The sequence below is a fragment of the Mesoplodon bidens genome, assembly GCF_964165515.1.
Source record: "Mesoplodon bidens genome assembly, chromosome: 5".
Classification (NCBI taxonomy): domain Eukaryota; kingdom Metazoa; phylum Chordata; class Mammalia; order Artiodactyla; family Ziphiidae; genus Mesoplodon; species Mesoplodon bidens.
The window spans coordinates 107,596,115-107,620,656 of NC_138161.1; the positions used below are offsets into that span (position 1 = coordinate 107,596,115).

Sequence of the window (24,542 nt, forward strand, 5' to 3'; positions counted from 1 at the left end):
ATCCATGCTCTTTTCTACACTAGATCAACCATCCTTTCTGACAGGAATTATCTTACTCACTTGAGTATCTATAGGGCTTAGCATAGTGTGAGATTTATAACAAATACTCAATAATTTTTTTATGAAATAAAGAATTAAAGTTACTAGAGAATATATTACAAAATGTGCTTTAGGTGTCATAGCCATAATTTCTTATACAGAATTTCATCTGTTGTTGGTACTTAGCCTCCTTTTTAAATATACACATTCCTCCCAGAGAAAACAGAAAAATTCAGTGGATAGCAGAGTCTATTAGATCCTTTTCAGTGTTTGAAGGATTAAGCCTTGGCGTATTCTTTAAAATAATTCCTTAAAATCATGTATTCAAAAGGTATTATTTGGGGGAGGGGCAGTATCAGAAGTGGGGGAGTGGGAGGTACAAACTAGGCTCAAGGATGTACTGTATAACACGAGAAATATAGCCAATATTTTTTAATAACTGTACATGGAAAGTAACCTTTAAAAATTGTATAAAAATGAAATTTTTAAAATCAAATATATAAAGTATGATTGGACTAACATTAATGAAAAAAATGCACGTTATAAGAAATCAAAGCTACATGGATGTGAAGGAATTCGGAAGCAATACTAGGAGTGATTGTCTTTAAGAGTATGCTGCAATTTTCCCTATAACTTTAAACTTTCGTATGAAGAACATAAATTTCCATCAAGAAAAAAACAAAAAATCAAAACAATGAAACATAAAATCAAAAATATATATATATATATATATACATATATATATATATATATATATATTATTTGGGCACATGATTGGTAAGACTTCTGATTCAGTAATCTAAACTTAATGACGCCCTTAAATAAATAATAATCTCTTGTCAGCTAGACTCATAAAACATTAGATTTTTTTTAAGTGGAAGAGAATCTCTATATCATCATTTCTTTAGCCCACCTCATATTACCAATGACGCAACAGAAGTGCAGGAGGTAAAGTGACTTTGCCAAGGTCACATCAAGTCAGTGAGTGAGTGCTGAGCAGCACCAGGATAGACTCTAGATCACCCGACTCCTAGCCCAGTGCTGTTTTCTTCCTGCCTGTCCTCCCCGATTTATTCATCCAGAACTAACTGATCAAGCAGAAACAATTGGGAATAGTCAGACCTCTATTAATAACAACTTGCTTTTATATAGTACCATATAGTTTACAAAGCACTTTCCATATACTCTCTCTCCTTGATTCCTTCCCAAAACCCCAGAGAGCAGACAATTTACCTCCATTTACAATAAACTAAGGCCTAGAAAGGTAAAGTGATATATCCAAGGTCACAGAGCCAAATTTGAACCCAGACTTTCTGACTATGAATTTAAGTCTGTGTACATAAACCCCCAGCAACCTCTCTTTCAGAGATACAAAGAAAAAAATTATTCCACCATAACCCTCATTTGCATCCTAATAAGCCAAGATTATAAGGGGACTACCCCAGTAACTTTGTGAAGGGTTTATAAGTAGAAAGGCTGATTTTGAAAGAACATTAACCAGATGCATAAACTATGCAAAAGTAATAGATGAATTGAGAAAAAGAGCAGGACAGCCACCGAAATGCAGGTCCAGCAAATTGATTTAGACAGCAACGACAAGAAAGGTCTTCATTATCTACTTAGTTCAGCCTCCACTTTTGAGCTGAGGGAACTAAAACACCTCTATCTCCCTAAAATGTAGAAATCCCAGGGTTTCTTGAAGAACAAAAGTTGTGATAGTCGTGACTCTGGAAATGCCACCCCTTTGCACTGATACAGCAGTCTTTTTGTTGGCACTCACCAAAGGTCCTGAGCAGTACAGTCTGTTCCCCAGAGTCGCTGGGGTCAGAGATGTATCTAAAGACAAGAATTAGGATGTGAGGCGTGCAGAGAAGTCTTCACATGAGCGGACGGGGAGTGGAGCATCCAGTCTCTGATGGGAGGGAAGAGGACCAGGAGACTGGGGACAAGGCACAGGCACAGATGATGATGAAGGATCACACCACTCCCCATGGGACAGGATGAGAACAACACAGAAGAGACTGTTTTGTTTCTCATTTTCAGAAACAGGAGAGAAATTGCTTCTAACAAGTAGGAGGAGGAGGAAGTTTCCACGCCTAGCCAGATTTCATAGGGAGGAAGATCAATAGTTCTCTTCCATTGGCAACAAGAAGTTAAGTCACAGTGAATACGATCCATTATTTAGAGAGCTATATTTGAGCTCAGGGTGAGATCTGAGTGCTGTTCAAACAAGAAGGAAAGGTTAGTGGAGGCTGTGTACTACATGTGTGTCAACCCCGAGCCTTTTGCTACTTTATACCCAAAGATATAATAAAAAGTGCTACGAAAACCAAACAAGTAAATATTATTATACATCAAGTACCTTATATTTTATTCACTCAATTAAGTTTCTTTTCTTAATTGAAATGACCTTAATATGGCCAAGTTACTGGGATTACAAAGGAGACATAGTCTTTGCCTTCATGATGCTCATAGCCTAGAAGACAAGCCTGACAGGCAACCAAGGAACCATGTATACTATAGCAGCGGTCCCCAACATTTTGGTAGCAGGGACCAGTTTCATGGAAGACAATTTTTCCACGGACGGGGGCGGGAGGTGGGGGGTTAGGGATAGGATGGTTCAGGCGGTAATGCGAGCGATGGGGAGGAATGGGGAGCAACAGATGAAACTTCGCTTGCTTACCGCTCACCTCCTGCTGTGCGGCCCGGTTCCTAACATGCCGCAGAGCCATACCGGTCCACAGCCCAGGGGGGTTAGGGATCTTTGTACTATAGTGAAGAAAGAAATCAACATGGCAGGAGGGTTCAAAGGGCCAGAGGACAGAAAGACTTTTCTCAGCAGAGAAGGACAAAGAAAATCTTTAGTAAGAAAATTATAATCTCATTATTTGTGGATATAAAAAGTTAATGTACTTGGGGAAGATATTATGAGATTTCAAGTTGTGTTTTGCTTTTAACGAATAATGTAATTATTGCTATTATTTTATTACTGATGAAGAACTGACTATTGAACAATATGTTATTTATAGTTCCTAGCTTCCCCATAATATACCATCTGCTAATAGTTAATTAAGTCATGAAACCATAAATTTAACGGAACACATTACATTCTTAAATGTTCACTGAAGACAACATTCTCTGCCTCTCCAAAATGTTTAAATTCTATGTTTGTATATCTGTTGTGTGTTTTCAAGACAATGCAAACATGGGAAAATCTCAAAAATATATTGTAAAATAGTAAGACCAAAGCTGCATTTGGGAAGCTCTCCCCTGAATTTGCTAGGTGAATTGAAATTCAATCAATATTAACCTGTGCAAATAAAGAGAGTCCTATTCTTCCAGTTTAAGAACTGGTCCTGCTTTCAAAATAAGTAATGAGAACTCTAAGCCATTTTCTCTTTCTGACATTGCATAAGTTTCAAGTCCTGTACCTATGTCCAAAGCAAAGCTCTTTCATTTGAATTACTGTTTTTAAAGAAATCCTCAGGGGTTTCAAAACTGGTACTTCCAGATCTCTGAGACTCAGAGCCACTGATTAAAATTTTTAATCATATTTATAGATAAGTGGGCTTTAGGGTGGGGACTTAATATGATTTAATAGATAGAAAATAGTATGGGATTCAAGAAACTGGTTTTCATTCTTTACTTTACCAGGATTGAGCCCCTTTTTCCCTGGGCCTCAGTTTTTCCAGGTAAAATGACGAACATAAAAATGACTTCTAAAATCTCTTCTGACCATAAAGATGCTATCACAGTGCTGGGAAGCTAGTAACTTTGCCAGTTATGAATTGGCAAGGTGATTTTTCTGGGAAATTATTGCTTGAACTGTGAGAGCTAAGACACATTTCCCATCATGAATTTGAAGGCAGACTTAATCACTCCCATCCCATAGAGCCTCTAGCACTTGTTAATATCTCCATTATGGCATTTACCATATTGCATCTTGAGCAGTGCTGTCTGTCTTCCACGCTAGCGGAAGGTTCATGAGGTCAGAACTGTGTCTTGTTCAATGTTTTGCCAATGCCCAACAATGCATGATTCAGGGTAAGTGTCCAATGGATGCCCGGGTAGTGGAAGAATGAATAAATTAATATCTCAGGGCAATTTTTAAAAATTGTCTGGACATGATCATGGTAGTTCTCTTAACCCTGTAACTCTTTTAAGGTATTTACATGGTGTTTCCTCATGGGAAGATTACTTTAATGACCCTGATGTCTGACACCCTAACTATGATGGATAAACAGAGGAAACCAGCCAGGACACTGCTGAGAATTCCACAAAATGCTATCTCCAGGACCTCTGAGCTGAGATTATCTTTCCACAAGATTATTCAGTATCTTTTGAAAGTAAAGACTTCTAAGTAAAGATGGGAAAGTTGAACACAGGCTTTTACTTTCATTCCTACCTGAAACACCATTAAAAGTACAATAAAGGTGTGTGTGTGTATGTGTGATAAATCTATAAAGATGCAGCAAAAGGGAGAGAAGACAACAACTGTCAAATTTTAGAAATAGGAAGCCAGCTGGTGAAGATATAAAGGATTTAGCAGACCTGAGAAAACTCAATTCTAAGTCAGTAGTGGGGAAAGACAATAAGCAATCTAATTTGGACTGCAGAATCTTCAAAAGTTTAGACAGCGGTAGCACCAAGCTTGTCTAGAAGTAGGGTGAAGGGGAAAAGGATAAAATACACAGAACTGGTGGACAGTTTGTTCTTAAGAAGGTATTATAACCTCAAACCCTCTCCTAAGTGTTGAACATCTAGACAACTGCCCTCCCAATCTCAGGAGAAGACTGCAGACGTGTTCTTTGTAGAGGACAGGAGAGAGGCTCTCTGTACAGAGGGCCGAGTAAGTACCACATTGAAAACTAAGAGATTAAGTGAATTTACATGCTGATCACTGAGACCCACAGAATCCTGGCAGCCATGTCTTTATCATACAGGCAGGAGAAAGCGTCTTCTCTGAGGAACTTATAAACAATAAGAAGCAAGACCTAAAGATATTGATATCAGGAGTTCCACAGTGAAAAGCCCACGAAGGTGATCCTATAACTAAGATCATTATCAATAAGCCCCACCCACATGTACAGAGCTTCCAGTCGCCTCTTTAGCCTGCTCTTAAACATGAACAGGCAACAAATATAAAAACATCTGTACAAAGTCTCTAACATGAAAGACAGAAATCAAAACAAGTAATTAAATAAAAGCTAACTGGAAACAAAGGCTATGGAAGGAGATGAAAATTTCTAAAAGCTATATTATTAATATTCCTAACAAGGTATTAGAAATATTGCCTCAGTGAAACAAGACAGCATAATATAAAATCAAACATTCAAAGAAAAACAACAAGTAAGAATCTTGGAAACTAAAAGTCTGATATCAGAAATTAAAAATAAAACCTAAGAGAAAGAGTAGAAGATAAAAATGAGCCTATCACCAAGAAAACAGGTGAAAAAAATGCAAAGGAGGTGAAAACAGGAAATAAAACATATTAATAATAAAAATGTTTTAAAATTCAGGATATCAGGGACTCCCCTGGCAGTCCAGTGGTTAAGACTTCACCTTCCAATGCAGGGGATGTGGGTTCGATCCCTGGTCAGGGAGCTAAGATCCCATATGCCTCGGGGCTAAAAAACCAAAACATAAAACAGAAGCAATGTTGTAACAAATTCAATGAAGACTTTAAAAATGGTCCATGTCAAAAAACCTATTAAAAAAAATTTCAGGATATCAGTATCTGAGTAACAAGATTTCAAAAAAGCTGGAGCCAAACAACAGTAACAACAAAAAAGAAACAGAATAGGAAATAATCAAAAAAAATTCAGGAAAATTTTCTAGATGCAAAGAATATAAGTTTCCACATTAAAGAAGCCAACTAAGTACCCAGTATAATGGGTGAAAATAAAACCATAAGAAGGCAAATCTTCATAAATTTTCAGAATTCTGGGAAAAAAAGAGTTTTTCAAAGAGAAAAATAAGTCATATTCAAAACATGATGAATCAGAATGTCATCAGACAAGAACAACAAAACTGAAGGGAGAAGACATTACAGTGGTGCCATTTAAATTCTGAAGGAAAATTATTTTCAACCTAGAATTCTATACCTAGCCAAGTTATTGTCCAAATATGAGGAAAGAAGGAATATATTTTCAGATATGCAAAGGTCCAGAAAATTTAACTGTGTATCCTTTTTTGCAGGAAGCTGCTGGAAAATTGATTCTACCAAAATAAGCACGTGAATTAAGAAAGAAGAATACAGAGAATACAAGAAAACAAGAGAACCAAGCAAAGAGACCTGCAGAGATTTTCCAGGGTGATGGAAAGGGAGATTCCAGGATCAAACCAGTGCATAGGGCATAAAAGGAAAAGCGCAAATATAGAACCAAGTCAGAAGGTTCCAAAAGAGATTACTTCAAGAAGATGAACTTGATAAGATACCTGTGCATCAGAATGGCTGGAGCTGAGATTCAGAACACTGGCAGAGGCTTGGAGTTAAATAGTGAAAAGTATGTATAGAAAGCTGAACAAACAAAAAACAACTATCAACCACAGAAAAAAACAAAATCATAAGAGAAAGGAAGAGTAATCACAGTCATGAAAAGCATTTACATAGTCATAAAAGTGTAACTAATAAATACTGAGCTAACCAAAACAACAATGTAACAGCCCTGGGAAGATGGTAGGATAGGAGGAATGCCTGTTGTGAGAGTGTGGTAAGAGAGAGATGAAAACTTCATTTCTACAATGGGACATCAAAAATAGAGCTGAGAAATCGAGAGGAGGTAAGAAGAGAATGTCATTTAGAACACAGAGGTAAATAGCAAAAAGAATTGCTAGTGATGTCTCTGGAGAGACAAAAATTTGAAGGAGGGGACAAGGAAGTGCTATCTTTGATAATACACTTTCCATAAATGTGACAAAAATGGCAAGTGCACAAAAAGGAAAAGGGAGACATCATCTCAAATGTTATTCATGAGGGATCATCATTACACCTCTCTTGCTCTAGAAGCATTTCTAAAGGAATGAGTAGCATCAGAGGCTGCAGTGTGTTCCCCAGCACCCTCACACCTTTACTAAGACCTGCATGATTCAATGGGGAGTAGAGATCAAAAGAAGTTGCTCAGAGAAAAGACAAGGCTGTCCTTGCCATCTGTCTAACCGCTCCTTATGGTTATTTGATGAAAATCATCTGCTGACCTTCATTTTCAAAATCTTATTCATAAATCTTTCACCAGCCAGGCTGAGATCTTCTCTATATAAGGTGGTATTCTAGATTTCAACCATTGATTATGCCTGTCCAGTTTGGCAGGAAGTGTCTTCCTGAAACTGTTTTAAGACTTTGATCCAAAACAGCTCTATGTTGAATTACAACTAAAGGCTCAGACTGGAAGTATTATGCTTGGAATTCATTTAAACCTTTAAGCAAACTGAATCCATCAGACTCAGCAAAAGCCATGGCTATGATTTTGTACCCCAAGTTATAATGAGGCAGTTTTGAGATACTTAATGATAGCTACATTTTGTTGAGTGCTTACTATTTGCCAGGCAGTGTGGCAAACACTTTCATAGACTATATACTATCTCATTTAATCCTCAAAACAACTCTAAGAATAAATACTATTATTATCTCTATCATATAAGTGAGAAAATCTAGAGTTAGGAAGATTAGGAACCTTGCCCCATATCTTCTGCTAGGAAGTAGACAGACAGAAATCAAAACCAGAATTGGGTTAAAAACTGCTCTAATTTCTTCATCTTCTCTAAAGAAAGACAGCCAAAATATCAAAATACACCACTGAAAGAGTGATGGTAGGTTGAAAAAGAATATATATCTTACATGAATCTTCATATACTTAAGGAGAATTTGAAGAACTTCATATAGCATAGTTGCAAAATGCATGCATATTAGTACCTGTATAGTGTTTGTCCTGTTACTGTAATTCTGAGAGTTGATAGTGATTTATAGATCACTGAAGAGCAATTTTTGAGCCTGACACATTTCAAAAATATTTTTTGGATCTTCCCCCTAAAATACCAATCTGTAAGTTTCAATGCAAAAATTTCAGGGGATTGACAGCCAAAGGTGAACAGAAATGAAACTCACTGCTCCATTAAGCAAGGGAAGTGTGTAAGCAGCAGAGGTTGGTAAAAGTCACAGAGTGCAATACTGGATCACAGCATTTCCTCTGGCCGTGGAACTGTGCTTACAGGTATACCTTGCTTTGTGTGATGGATATTTTCTTGAAAATCTAGGAAATAATTAAAGCTTTGCAAATGGAATTATACTCTAAAAGCCCTGGAATCTAATTTTTAAAAAAGACAATTGATTTTTGTGTGTGTGTGTGTGGTATGTGGGCCTCTCACTGTTGTGGCCTCTCCCATTGCGGAGCACAGGCTCCAGACGTGCAGGCCCAGTGGCCATGGCCCACGGGCCCAGCCGCTCCATGGCTTGTGGGATCCTCCCGGACCGGGACACAAACCCGCGTCCCCTGCATCGGCAGGCAGACTCTCAACCACTGCGCCACCAGGGAAGCCCCGAAATTAATATTTTTGAAGTGTAAGTTATCATTATCTACATTATGTAATTTGTAACAGGCCACCACAATTTTCTTCTAATCTTTCATTTCATCATCAGGATTCATCATTCACTGTATCCTGTCCCTAACCCTACCTGCTTCATGGGGGCAGGGACTTTGTCTTCTCACTACTATATTCAGCACCTAGAACAGTGCCCAGCTTATCAAATATTTGCCAGACTAATGAATTAAACAATCACTTAATCTTTCCTAGTTGCTACATGTATATTAATGATGCTATACATTTGCTCATACTATTGCATCAGCTTGGAATATTTTTCCAATGTTTCAATTCCATCCCTTCTGCAAGACCAAGCTCAAATGCCAACTCCCTTCTCTGTATTCCCACAGATTATAGTTCTGTATCTGGTGTAACAGCAGAGGGTATAAATCTTGTATTATTCATTGGTTCCTGGTCTATAACACCTAGGCAGAGTAATCCACACAGAAGGTATGATATTAAAAGTAAATTTTAAATTTAATCTAAATTTTCACATGCATACCCCACTGTCAGCTCTTCCTAGGCTTCTGTTTGTGTGTATCTTCAAAACCAAATCTGTGAAGTCAGAAACTGTCTCTTTTCATTTCTAATCTTGATGATAAGCAATGTGCCTGGCACAGATAAATAAATGCATGTATTCATTTTATAAATGAAAACATGTATTATTTGTATACACCATTAATAACATCTTTGTACTAATTAACCAGTGTGCGGGTATGGGTAATACTGGGGTGATTTTGTAAATGTGATCTTATTTACTCTTTTAATCTATGGAGTTCTGTCATGAGAATGCTACCCCATGATCCCTTATTCTGATATTCATCAATGATCAGCCAAATGTACATTTATTTCTAGATACAATACCCAAATACAAGAGAGTCATAGACTACATTGTTTACACCAGAGGTTCTCAAAGTGTGATTCCCTAACTAGCAGCATCAGCATCCCCTGGGAACCTGTTAGAAAATGTAAACTCTCAGGCCCACCCCAGACCCACTGAGTCAGAAACTATAGGAGACCGAGAAATATGTTTTAACAAGCCTACAAGTTATTATAATCCATACTTACAGTTGAAAACCCCTGACCAGGTACAACTGGGCAGAAAGTTGTTCTCACTATTCTTCCCTGAACAATGGAATGGTACCTGGACCTAAGCAACAATGTCAACATTCCTATCACAACAGTCAAGTTCTCTCTTCTGAGGAAACTCAACTTCATCTTAGGCCAGACAATGGGAATAAGTAAAATCGGATCAAAAAGATTAGTGGATTTCTTTCATTTTTGTCACATATTCTTTAATTTTTTAGCACGACTTAGACCAGTAGGTCTTAAAAACTATCATTGTAATCCATATACCACAGCTGCAGGGCATTTTGTTTGTTCCAACCTAAGGGGGAAAAAATGAGTGAACTAGAACTAGACAGAATGAAGGAAAAACCAGAGAAGCAGCAAGGGTCATCAGTCTAAAGAAAAGTATGAAGGAATGGATTCTAGACCAATCACAGCTGGTATCAAAGTAGGGAGGGTGGGCGATACCAGGGGAAGAAAAGAGTATGGTTCTGTGAGAGTAAGAATGGTGGCAGTGGCCAGCATCAGCGTCAGGTAGGAATCTCATCTTGCATCAGGGATGTTCACATGCGATGGACTGAAGGATACTGAAAGTTGCATCTGGCTCCATGCAAGAGGCTAACATGATGGTGAGGAGTTTAAGGCAGGAATCCAGCCCCATACAGGAAGAAAGGAAGTATTAGTAGTAAGCCTAAGGGTCAGAGGATAATCGCAACAGCAGCAGCTGTTAATACTGAGTACTGATTTTATACTTGGTTCATCATGTAAATATAAAATATATATTTATTACATTTGTTATATATTATATATTTATTATATATTATTAAACATTCATATATAATATATATTATTTGTCTCATTCATCTTGAAAGAGCCATTGTACAAATAAGGAAGTGAAGACACAGAGAGATATCTTGCCCAAGTCACAAGGACTAACAAGTTGCTAGTTGTGTGTCTGATTTGAAGTCTTGTAATCTTTCTACAAAACCACTGAGTTTCCCAGGTAAGCAGGACAGCTATTCAAGGTGATGTGAGAGAAGGGAAGTGCAACCCCATGCTTACTTAAGCCCCTGGGGTTGGAAGCCACCTCAGGCATATGAGCATTGGGTGCTCTCTCACAGCCACCTGACAGCAGGCAGGAACACTCCTCATGCTTCCCCAAGTCTGGCTCTGATTGGCCCAGGGTTTCGGTGAGCCTGAGCCTGCAGAGATCACAATCCTGAAGGCTAATAAACTGTAAACATCGTATGTGTGTGTACACAGCTGGCCTAGGTTTCAGCAAAGGAAGTACCAGACCAGAGCAAAGTATGCCTCAGATGTTCAGTTGTGGTTAAGCTCACAGACTCCGAAGCTTGTCTGCTATGTACTAGCTATGTGACTTGGTCAAATTACTTAAGGTCTCTATGCTGGGGTTTTCTACTCCCTAAAATAGGGTTAACAATACCACCTGCCTCACTGAATTGTTATAAGGATTAGAGTCACTATATGTAAAGTACAGTGCCCTATAAATAGTAAAAATATATATATAAGCACAATTTCAAAAGGCTGTTCTCCTCAAATGTCCTTTCAATGTCTCACATGAATAAAGTGTGAAAACATCAAGCATAAAGATTTTTGCTTTAGTTCAGTTTAGGTAGATCTGTTTAAAATGTTTATAACTAAGCCCAATACCTAGTGAACTTTATAGAAAAAAAAGTAATGAAATATTGATGAAAGATTTTTAAAAGGAAAAAATCCTCACAATCCAATCATCATTACCCAAATATTGCCTCTTTTTACACACTACCATCTATTATTCTTTGTCCACAGACATACAAATTTCACATTATTGTAATCAGTACATATCTCCACATCACTGTTTTTTACAATTACCATCATATCACAAGTATTTCTGATTATAACTCATGTTTATAAACATGTTAATGGCTGTTAAATAATCCATCCCATCACTAAATTTTATTCTCTGCACAATCAAGAAATTCATCTTATTAATCATGAAACCCTTAGACTTTTGATAACTTTTATCTGGAAATAAAAAAAGCTGCTTCTATCCAAAATCATCAGTAGCCAATCAAACATCAGAAGACAGAAAAGGTTTTTAAATTGAAGACAATGAAGGACTGAGTGCAATTATTTTTTAATAGTATGTTACTAATGATTGAGAACTAAAATAAAATCAAATCTCTTTCTATAGTGAGTAAAACACTCAGCACTTGGACTCCTTGGCATTATTCTGTCTTTTTTTTTTTTTTTTTTTTTTTTTTTTTTTTTTTTTTTTTATTTTTTTTTTTTTTTAATTAGGGGATATGTGCTGATTAGGGTTGAGAGAGAGGAGAAAACCATACCCACCAATCAACTTCACATATGATTGATGTATAAATAAACTAATCTTATTTGTAAAGACACATGAGTGGGAAAAAAATATTACAAAAACACAATGTACAATCTGATGAGCAAAAATGCCACTGAGTTAACTAAAGAAATAGTAGAGACCAAGGCACCAACCATAAATCCTTAAACAAAACATAATCACTGTAGTCCCTACATAAACACCTCATAAATGCTGGTTCTTACAATCCCATAGATGAAAAGAAACTTGCTTCTGATCCACTCTTGTTTCACAGAAGAAGAAATATGGACAGAGAAAGGAAGTGACCAGCTCAAACTCACACAAGGAGTTGGGGCAGAAATCTGGATTCAAATCCAAGTCTCCAGACTCCCAAGTCAAGATTTTTTCCTCAAGGCCACTGCAACCACCCACTGGTTTAGACATACCTGGGTCTATATGTGGTCACTATCATTCAATCTACAAACTCCAGCCAAGTAGCCACTTTCCCCCAGTCTTAGTGCTTTCTCACATGGAACCAAGTTAATTGCTCAACCCAGTTCAATTGCTCAAACCAGTTACAGACCCAACAAATTCAGTCACACAACTCACAGCATGAAAAAGCTAGCTCAAACCTACAGGGGCGCCTTAAAAATGAATGTGGTAATTAGGACCACCCTGTTTTATTTTCTACAGACATCAAGTCTAAAAAGGATCAAGTAAAGGAAGAATGCAAACAAGCTGAAAAGGCAGTTTCTTCGTAATAAGAAAGTAGAAATCAATAGGCAAATAGAGTTATATATATTTCTTTTTTTAAAAAGGGCTTAGGACACTGAGCTCCAGAGAGGAGAATAAAGATTTTTCCCAAAGTTTCTCTGCTGAATAGTGGGAGCAGAAGTAGAACCAGAACCCAGGTTTTCTAGCATCTAGTCTAATATTAGTTTTATTTCATCAGAACATGCACCATGTTTTCCATGCCTCAGCGAATCACCCTAGTATACAATCTCATAATCCCACCAGTATGTTGACTCCAGTTTAAAAAGCTTACCCTTAGAGAATCTAACACATAGTAAGCACTCAATAAATAATTCTTATTAAATAAATCAACCAAACATCTTGTTTTAAAATTGCTTTGGTTGTCTCCCTCACCTCAGCATTATTGAGGGTATTGCTATACTTGCATTGTCAGTTTACTTTTTATGCTGATGCAAAGTCCATGTCATCTCATTTTGAATTATTTGTAGGCTTGCAAATAAAGCATGATTTACATGACAACCTTTCTCTTGACATATAGCAAATATTTCTCTTTTAAATCAAGGAAGAGAAAAAAAGTAAACCAAATTCAATTTTAAGTAGTGCTGGAAATGTTAAAAATATCTTGAAATGAAAGAAGTACCTTTGGAAAAACTGCTTAAATAATCTAATTTTAAACTTTCCAGATTTTTAACAATTAGAATGATCATGTAATAAGTCTTGTGAAATTCTCTAATTCGTAGAACATCTAAACCCAATTTAGTAGGTGAATGAGACTAAGGGCAGAAACACCTCAACATTGTTTTTTTGAAGTGAGAATCATCTAGATATTTTGTTTTCAAAAAGTTAAAAAAGAATTTCCAATTTGTCTTGTGATGAGGTTTTGGCTCCACGTTTGGTATCAGTATTTGAGGAACTGAGAAAAACCTGGTTGTTTCACATGGGTGATATCTGTAGGAATGAATGGGATAGAGAGAGAGACTGCTATTGGCAGATTGGCTTGCTGCTTCCTTCTGCCTGCTAGTTAAGGGAATCTTTGATGTGTTTAGTTACCTTCTGAATGGCCTCTGAAAGCTTCTAGATTTTTTCCTGCAGTCTAGTCCCTCTGGACTGCTTCTCATGCTAATGGCCAGTCCACAATTAGTAGAGAAAGAAACCCTGACCTCAGAATAGCAGCTTACTATTCTTTTTTTTTTTCTACAGTGTTTACAGCCCACTTTCAATTATCTGTGCTCTCTCAATCACTGGTGGTGGGATTTGTTTCAGGTAAAAAGCCAGGCAGAGTATATGCTTTAAAAAATGAAAAAGAAAAGCTCTGTGGAGAGGCAACAGGTGTCCCCTGGGATACCTGCCAACATACCATCAGTTGGATCACAGCAGCAAAATACCATGGCCTCCCTGGGTGGGAGTCCCATGTTCCCAAAGACAGAGAGACAGAGACTGTTTCAAAAAGTAACTGGAGAGAATAGCAAACTAAAATTAGAACTATAGACACTGATCCTGGATTGAAATCCACCATATTCTGCATGCAGGGATGCCAATGAGGATGAAGACATTGGGGGAAGTCATGGGTCTTCTTGGCCTCAGACACACACCATCTATTTACATGTCTATTTTCTAACCCAAGCCTGTAGGACAAGAGTTAGTTTCTCTCTTCTACATGTTCTGTCTCTTAACACTAAAGAAGGCAATAATAAAAATCAAGGCCAGGCAGCAGGAGTCCTGTAGTGTTTCTGACAAAGGACACACGTACCTGTTAACGTTTCATATTAATCACCCTGTAGCTTATCTACTGATTCCTAATTGAGAGTGCACATCCTAATCACGTGAGGTGCTTCTTAAATATCCAAGTCCCATGTACCATGGGGTGCCCCGTGATTCAGATGTGCACCCCTGATTGAAAATCCTGTTAGAGGCCAGATTTTACAGTGTATATTTTAAACCCAACCAAGGTATAGTACTTGACCCAATGCATCTCCATCCCCAAACCCACAAGATGTTATATAATTGCCTTGAAACTACATCTGAGCAACATAGAGATAAATTCACATTTTTGAGGAGTTACTGCAAAAAAAATACATAGAATAAGAACAAATGAAATCCCTTTTGGTAAATTAAAGACTTTGCAGAAGTCAAAGGAGATGACTTGTTGAGTATGTATGCAGTATGCTTGCTGCTAAAACTACAAAAATGGCAAAGGATTAATTTCTCCCCTCTAGGATGAGATCCTAATGAAAAGACAAACACAGCTAATAATAATGAAAGACTATGATCTAAACTCTAAATGGTTTATTGGTATGAGTTTGATTTCATAATCATGATATGGGGGGTATGGGGCTTGGGGTAGGCACAATAATTCTTATTTTACAGAGAAATAAAGAGAAGATGTATTGCCTAAGTCACTTCGTCTTTCTCAGCCACTGTTTTGTTATCTACAAAATGAAGTTAAAATGTCTAATCACAAGGTTTTAAGGGCGATGACATATATTAAAAGCCCTTTAAAAAAATACAGTGTCTCATGAATGTGACAAATCAAGAAACCCAATATTAACAAATCCAGTATAACATAATTATTAGTCATTCAGTAAGCACAAACCACACCTAATAGGGTCAAAAGCTTAAAGGCATAAAAGGACAGGGATAAGGGAATTACGGAGAAAACTAACGGGCCACCTCCAGACTCATTACTAACAAACCTCATAATAACCACCTGACTCAGACAATTGGTTACTAGCCAGGTAGCTAGTCAGTTGGAACAGCTTTTAGAGTAGGTACTTAGCAAGAGTTCAAATGTTCTCCCACACAAAAATTCTGTTTAAAGAAACCAAAAGTGGAACAAAAGGCAGGCATTATTGTTGTGGAATGTTAAGGGCCTCCGCAGAGGTCATTAATCACTACAACTTTAGATTCTAGCCTCCTGGGTAACCTACTAGAACTCTGAAAGATGAATGGAGAAGAGACATGATGTTAGAAATCGGCAGCTCTTGAGCCTGTCGATGTATCCCCAGACTGTAAGCTCCTGGAGGGCAACCCAATGCACTATTGATATCACCATCCCCTACATTTAACAATGTGCCTGGAACAATGTGGCAACTCATTAAATATTTTGAATTAAATGAAATGAACTCCCTTTGATATTTAAGCATCTTTAAGACTCAGACAGGAAAAGTGATTTGTCCAATGTTACACCATTAGAGCTGGGATAAGAAGTGATCTCCTATGCCTCATGTGTATTCTGTTATGTTTTGTACCATATTATATTTTACTTATCCTACAATGGTCTCGGAGATTTGGTTGTTTGTTTTTTAACCACAAAGTAGCCTTTCTAAAAATCACTTCCCAGCTCTGATAAACTAGTTACTGCATAGACATTTCCTTTGTCTCCTGCAGGGTGAACCATTCTGGTTTCAGAGAAATGAGTACTCTGTACCTTATCTATGTTGGTTCATGCCCCTGGCTTGCCTCTATTATTGGTGTGAAACTCAGAACACAGTTGAATCTTCACCGGGAACACATGTGTAGTTCTCTATAAAGAAAGCAGGTCATGTTACTGCCTTCTATGTTCTGGAATAGCCAAATTTCTTTCACCTCTCCCAATTTACAATCTCCTGGATGCATGAACATAGCATGATTAACTAATGAAGGCTATCCAATTCAACATATATAATCTGAGTCTCTACTATGTAAATGAAAATGTTTTATGTGATGCAGGCACCTGAGTAGCTACATGAATATTAGAGATTCATATTATGCCCACAAAAAAGTTATCTATGAATGGAGATTTGGGAGTGAGATGTTTAAGATCAGAGACTGCATCTCAGTTTTCTTTTACATTCTCAGAACTAAGCACACTGGGAACATAGCAGATGCTCAATAAATGTTTGTTTAAATAAAGAACACAAAAATTATAATGTTGATTGTAAGAAATGCAGTATGTAAGGGACAAACAAGGACTTTAGGTCATATAAAGTATACTAGTAAATATTAATTAGATGTAAGGGAGGTCAGGGAAGATCTTACATAGCAAGGGGGATGGCAAATGAATTCAAAAGAACTGAACAGAGGCACATGACAATGAGAAGAAGGTAATGCTATATTCACTCTAAAATGGGCCTCAATTTAAGCAGTCTAGTATCACACTACCATGGGTTAATACCAGGACATTTTAAGGAGCTCAAAATAAACCTATAGAATAAGCATTTAAAGGTAATCGGGGGACTTCCCTGGTGGCGCAGTGGTGAAGAACTTGCCTGCCAATGCAGGGGACATGGGTTTGAGCCCTGGCCCGGTAAGATCCCACATGCCACGGAGCAACTAAGCCCGTGCACCACAACTACTGAGCCTGCACTCTAGAGCCTGCAAGCCACAACTACTGAGCCCACGTGCCACAACTAGTGAAGCCTGCATGCCTAGAGCCTGTGCTCCGCAACTAAAGAAAGCCCACGCACAGCAACGACAACCCAACACAGCCAAAAATTTAAAAATACATAAATAAATAAATTTATTTTTAAAAAAAGATAATCAAGGGGTTGAAATTAAATGGCTGGAGGAAGAACAGAGAGGGTATTTTAAATGAGTCCATTTTCTGATATAACCGTGAGGCAAGCAATTTCTTCTGCATTTCATTTCCATTTTTTCCCAAAGCAACCAAAAACTTATGATCACATATGCAGAAGCTTCCATATTGATTAGTTAATTTCAAATCTGCTACACTGAGGTACCCAGAGTGGTTCATTCGTAGATACAATCAGTCCCCTAAGGTCTAAACCAGTGCTTCTTAAACTTTAATATGCATACAAATGACAAGCAGATGCTGTTGAAATGCAGATTTGGTTCAGTATGCCTGAGATTCTGAATTTCTAACAAGTTCCCAGGTGATGTTAATACTGCTTGTCTATGGATTACACCTTGAGTAGCAAGATCCTAGACCAATGTTTAACTTTGACTATCAATTTGTATCACTTGGGGAGCTTTTTAAAAATACCTATGCCCAGGTTTTTTTCCAGAACCCATTAAACCAGAATGTCTAGAGGTGTGGCCTAAGTATCTTTATGCTTCAAAAGCTCCGCAGGTGTTTCTAATAGACCAGCCTAAGATTGAGAACCTAGATGGACAAAGAAAAGATGTGTTACAGGAGAGGGGAAAAAAAAAAGAGAAGATCTGGAGAGAGAGAGAGAGAGAAAAGGAGAGATTCAGAGAGGGAAAGTTCTTTCCTCACTGTAAATCAATGCTTCTCAAACTAATGTGCATACAAATAACCTGGGAATTTCATTAAAAATCAGATTCTGATACAGTAAGCCTGGAGTAAAGATCAAGGTTCTGCAATTCTAAATCAAACCACATTTTGATTATCAAGAGTCTAAATGAGTTATTCCCGAACACAGTTACACCTGAGATCTTCAAAAAAACACCTACGCCTCTCTCCTACCTTAACATTCTGAGGTAACTAAGAAAGGGTTTGACCAGGCATGAGGATGTCTAAAAGCATGCCAGATGATTCTAATGTGCATCAAAGTTTATGAACCACTGCAAGGCACAAATTCTATCAAAGCTGTTCAGACTATGCACTAACCCAAATCTCTGAGGCAATATTAATTACCATGGTACATAAGGATCACTGAAATTACACCGTAAGTTGATTTCTAGGTCAATTGATTTATTTTCCTCCCCTCTTTACCCTGATAACAGGAAGTGGTGCAAAGCAATAAGTAAGGAAGCAAAAAAAAATTGACCTTATTTGTAAATAACTGATGCTCAACTTGCTGGAGACTCTGGACAAGCGCTCTAAGAAAGGTTTTCAAATGCTGGAGGTGAGGTGAAGGTTGTCAAATGCTGGCAACAAGAGTCAAGATTAATTGGGCCATTAGCCTTTTTTCTGGGATGGAGAACTCTTGAACTTTCAACTGAATCATGCAATAATACTCTGAGTATTGAAAGAGTTTCTAGTAGAAAATATATATATATATATGCTTACATTTGAAAATGTCTTCCTGGAACTAAATTTGAATCTGTTGAGGGAAGAAGTTTGTACATGGCAGCATAAAGTACTTAAGATGCACCAATTCAAATGGGATATGGATACATTCCTCTTAATACACATTTTTTCTTCTATAATAAAATTTCAAGTTAGCTACCATTTTTGGCTGTGCCATTTGCATCAACTCAGAAAGTGAGACCATGTGTAAACAATTAGCCATTCTTCATATGATCAGTACCTGGCTAATTCAGTTTTGCAAAGGAAGTCTGAGAACTAACATGTATAAGGACTTTCACCATGTCTTCTGCCTGAAGCAATTATGGTACCTCTGCAAAATGACCACAGTATTGGTTTGGGGCAAAATTATTAATTGTCTTTGGGTCAGTGCTGTGATTCGTGCCATATCACTGCTATCTGGATTTCTATAGAACTTCTGGCCTGATTCTTCTCAGATAAACTTCTGAGATTCTTTCTCCTTTCCAAAATCCCAAGACTGGCAGAACAGCTAGAATGCTACTGTTATCAGCATGAGATATAAACCACCTGGAACTCTGCATAACATGTAGCATATTTTATGGGAAACGAGGAGAAATAAAAAATTATTGCTAAGAGATACATCCTCTTTTTACGATGGGCCAGGAATTAGTGTATAAATTGGATGCAAAAATGTTACCAAGAACCTCTGCCAAATAACCACGTTTAATAATCAAACAGCAGGTGTCCTCTAAATACACAAAAAAAATGCTTCTTAGTAAAATGATACTCTGTCTTTTGTTTAATCTCATGTTCCAGAAATACTTAATCAACTGGAATATTACAGACCTCTATGAGTTAAGACTTGGCTTCTCATTTTAAAATGGACTCTACAATACAGTTAATAAATATATGCCTCATGTATATTTATTGACATGGGATCTCTCATATATGTACATCATTGTTAGTCAAGGAAATGCCCATCAGCAAACCATCAGAATAAAATTATCTCAATTAAAATTTGCCAGCTTGTCTGAATCCATGTTGACTCAGTTATTTTCATACTAAAAATGCTTACCTAGGTTGAAATACTTAACTCCTCTAATTAGATACTTTATTGAACAGGTACCTGCTATCATTTGATGCTCCAGTTTTATTAATCAGCCCAGAAATAGGTAACCCACCACACTCCCTGATCCTGAGCACATTACCACAATGACTGACATTCTTGGTTTAAAAATAAAACCTTGTTTCAAATATAACTTCTCGAGTTCTGGGTAATGAATATAGTTTCATAAAAGTTGACATCATTTCTTCTGATTTCACCACAATTAAATACATCCAGTATTCCTACTGGATATCTGACCACATTACTCAAGACTCTTGCAAGCTGGTGGGTGTTTTAAAGAAGAGGAGGAGGAGGAGGAGGAGACCTGCATAGATGGAGTTAAACCCAAAGGCTATCCAATCTTACAATTTTAATAGTCATTTTGTTTATGAGTTAAATATGCCATCAGAAGTTGATTTTTACAGTTCATTTACCAGTTAGTATGTGTATATTATGCAGATTTGCTATGAGGAGAATATTAATATATACGTATCTAGAACTAGTATATGCATCATGCCTGGAGCCAAGCAGTACTCCTATACACTGTTCTTCTTAGAGGTCAGTTCTAACGCACACTGTTCCAAATAGACCCAATTTCTCTGCTGATATATTTTCAAAATGCTGTAGGATGTGGTCATACACACCCAGAAATACCATCTTCGTGGAGTGGGGGTGGAGAAATCCAAACATTTTTTTCTATAGCAATGCATTATTGGATATCAGATACAAACATGCCTGTCAGCAATCCTAAAGCAAATGAAATATATTTATTTGAACCCATCCATTCTACAGAAAAGAAACTGCTTTATCAACACATCTCACCTCCCCCACCATCTAAAGACTCTTCCCACCCCCCTACCTAAAAAGAAAAAAAAAATCACACTTCACTACGCAACTGATGGAGTATTAAACACTGTCTTCCAAGCTGTGGGAGTTAAAAAGAAGTCGCCTTCCTGCCACACTTCCCTGGTGCTGCAACGGACATAGCATCTCCTCCTATCGACCTAGTATGATGTTCACTCCCCAAGCACTGCAGTCCCCTCGCCGAGGGCTGCCCTGGCCACACGCACATGCAGCGGGAAGTCCCCCGATGGGGACAGTCTCATACCTTTGCTCTCCATTTCGGTCCCTTTAGAGTGCTGGGAAGTTCAATGGAAGTTGGCCGGAAGATGTGGGCCCGCTTCAGATTCCCAAATGCAGGAAGCCAATCTGATGATTTCGCCCGTACTTCCTTTCTTCCCCTCAGGCTTCCTGAAAGATGGGATTTCTTAAACCTTGAAGCTGCAATCAGCCACCAAAGGACCCTTAGCAGCAGCAGCAGATTGCCTGTTCAGGGGATAGGCTGAGACCTGGTATTGATATGCATGCACGGTGCCCTCTCAGTTTGTTTGTTTGTTTTTTTTACCTGGGTCTGGAAGCTGCAAGCAGGAGCTGTCCTCTGAACGTGGTGCTGCAGGTGTAGTGACAGATCATCCCACTTTGCTCTCTGGATGCACAGCAGATTTGCATGGGCGCTGGCACGCATGCGCAGGGCGTCCCTTTCGGCCGCCTCCCGCTCCCCCGCCCTTCTTCGCTTCTCTCCCCAATACGGTCCTCAGTTATCCCCACTGAAGAGCTGTAGCTTTCGGTCACAGGGAGCGCTGCTAAAAATAAACGCCGGACCGGATTTTCCTTTGCAAACTAGAAAATGGATTGGATTGGGATTGTGTATCAATCCAATACGATTTTTCAGGATGGATTACTGAAGCCTTGGAGGAAACTGGGGTCTCCGAGCTGGGTACGGTTTTATTCAGAAGCAGAAAGGAGAAAAGAGGAGTGTATTTACAAATCCCATTTAATGGTCACAATTTGGGGTTCTCTTCCTAGTTGCTGCAGTAACTTTTCAGGTGAACGCTTCCTCCTCCTCTACCCAGTTCCCCCACTGACTTTACGTTTCTCTTTGCATTTCCATATTTGTTTTGTTTTTTTCCTCAGGGATAGAGTGGGAGTAGCCCTGGAGCTACCAAAGATTAATATTCTCCCACTTCTTTGCTATTCTGAGTTTTCCTGCCTCCCCGAGATCCCTTTGGCCTCCACCTCAAAACTGTTCCATGAACAGGCTCCAGGGCTTCTAAAGTTCTCTGAACAAAGCCACTGAGGACATTCTGTGGTGCTTTAGCTTCTTTCCAACAGTCTACCAAGAAGCAGAGTCCCCACAGGTGGGGAGGCCCTTTATTGATTAAAAATGCTTTAAAGCTGTGTAAATAATCATTTTTATAAAGATGCAGAGGAAGAGTGTTTTTCTTGTATAAGGTTCTAGGGAAGGTCTCAAAGCCAAAAATCCCTTAAAGTACTCTTTTCATATCAGAACATTTTAAAAGCCCACACTACACTTAGTTTATCTGCAACATGTTTAATAGGGCAAGAGTGTATTTACTACCTGTTTTTTTTTTCAATAGAACAAATTGTCCTGAGAGAACAGTCGGTCTCTCCTTGAGAAAAATAGTCTTATTCTCAGGCATAAAAACAAATCTAGAAAACGAATATCCAGAATGGCTAATGGAAGAGCTGTGCCAATTAATCAAACACCCCAGGTTACACAAAGATTCCTCCATAGTAGATGTCTAATCCCAATTTTCAAAATACTGAAATACAATAAAATGTACTCCCAACAAGAAACCTGAGGCAGACTATAATACCATCTTCCTCTGGTGAGTCAGAAGATATCTTGGGGCTTCTCCAATGCCTTAGGGCTATGATTACAAATATTAATCATTATGGCTCAGCCAGACATGGACATCTATTGGTGGAGGACTCCTGTTGATCAACTGCTGTGATTCAGCACTGAGGAATCAAAATGCTTCAGAATGGGATTACAGAGTCCACAGCTTAGGGTCCACCAACGTGTCAGCTCTCCTATCACATGCACAAGTAAATAGTTGGAGGAGGATTTCCCTGGTGGCTCAGTGGTTAAGAATCCGCCTGCCAATGCAGGGGACACGGGTTTGAGCCCTGGTCTGGGAAGATCCCACATGCCGCGGAGCAACTAAGCCCGTGTGTCACAACTACTGAGCCTGTGCTCTAGAGCCTGTGAGCCACAACTACAGAAGCCCATGAGCGCCTAGAGCCCATGCTCTGCAACAAGAGAAACCACCGCAGTGAGAAGCCCAGGCACCACAACAAAGAGTAGCCCCCGCTCACTACAACTGGAGAAAGCCCACACGCAGTAACAAAGACCCAACGCAGCCAAAAATTAATTAATTAATTAAATATATATATTGGGGGGAATCACAAAACTCAGTGTTTCTTTAAATTTTGATAGTTTCTGGAAGTAGGCTAAGAGTGAGGGAAGACCCTGAAGAATAATAGCCTATATCATTGGGATAAATAACTTCTGCTCCTAGCACTGCACCCATTACATGTTCTTTCCCTATCAAAAGTTTTAGAAAAGGAGTTACCATTAGAGTCCTCTATGTGCACCCTTAATATTTATTATTTTACAAATGGAGAGGCAAGCAGGGCACTTGACTTGATAAGAGTCACAAAGTGGAGCAGAACCAGGCTCACAACCTAAGGGTCCTGGCATGGACTCCAAGATGATTTCTCGTACTACCACCTCCCCATTATCTATAGTGAAGGGGAACAGGGAGAACCTCCAAGTTCATGAATTTTCATTATTTTTATTCATAATTTTTAAAGCCCAGATGCTTTATTAAATAGAAAAATAAATCAAATTTAATGCAAAATCTGTGGTGTGACATTCAAGACCTTTCTATTATCTGGATCCAAACTACCTCTCAGGTCTTCTCCAAGCTTAATCCCTAGACAATACTTGCCATTATCCTAAGCAGACTTCAAGATTCTCCTTCTGTGTACCTTTACTTACCTAGTCATTTTTGGGATATCTTCACCTCCTTACACCACTAACACAGATGTCTATGTATCTAAATCTTATATTTTCCTCAAGATTCAGCTAAAATTCTTTCTCACTCCTACAGTCCTCCCTGATCCTTTCAGTCTGAAAATATTCTCTAATAGTAAGAGCAATGTTGCTATATATTTACCTCTCTTACATCACCTGTTACTTTCTATTTTGTATTATCTTTATGTGCATATCTCATTCCTGTTCCCCATCCTTACTTAAAAATAGGCTCCTGATTCATCTTTGTATAGATTGACTTGAATATAGAAAACACTAATAAATGTTTGATGAATTAATATTTAGTGTACATGTTTTGTGTACATGACATTGACTACTTGCACTGTCATAACAAATAGTGATGATAATAATATTGAGCTGAACTACTAAGAACTTACTATGTGCCAGGCACTATTATAAGGTTTCCAAATGTTTTAATTAATTTTATCTTCATAAAACTTTGTGACTTTAGTACTGTTATCTGTATTTTAAAGATGAGCAATCAGAGACACAGAGAAGTTAAAGTATGAATAAAATACAATCTCTGCCCTAGAGAAACATAAAGCTTATTAAAGGCAATAGAAACATAAATGATTTTAAAATACATGGTAAGGTATAAGATAGAGATTGTCATAGGTAGACTGGGAGCACAAAAGTTGGGCAGTTAGCCAGCCTGTAGGTTTTAGGAATTAGAGGTTGGAAACCTTCAAGGTCTTCCCCATTTTTTTAAAAAAAGAAAAGGGTCTACTCACCCCACCAATGGGAGAGGATTTAAGGGCAGAATTTCTTCATAAAAGTGTTAATAAGAAATCATTTCATCTGG

General features: G+C 38.1%; 1 protein-coding gene across 1 annotated transcript in view; it reads right to left on the reverse strand.

The window, feature by feature from the left end:
* Window positions 1–21,000, reverse strand: part of FGF12 (fibroblast growth factor 12) — a gene marked incomplete at its 5' end in the record, with an annotated part of 580,388 nt that extends 559,388 nt beyond the window's left edge. Inside the window, one exon of the mRNA XM_081234407.1 lies at window positions 20,930–21,000. Coding sequence (XP_081090533.1) covers window positions 20,930–20,942 — 13 coding nt within the window. The remainder of the gene's footprint in view (window positions 1–20,929) is intronic.
* Window positions 21,001–24,542: the final 3,542 nt, after the last annotated feature.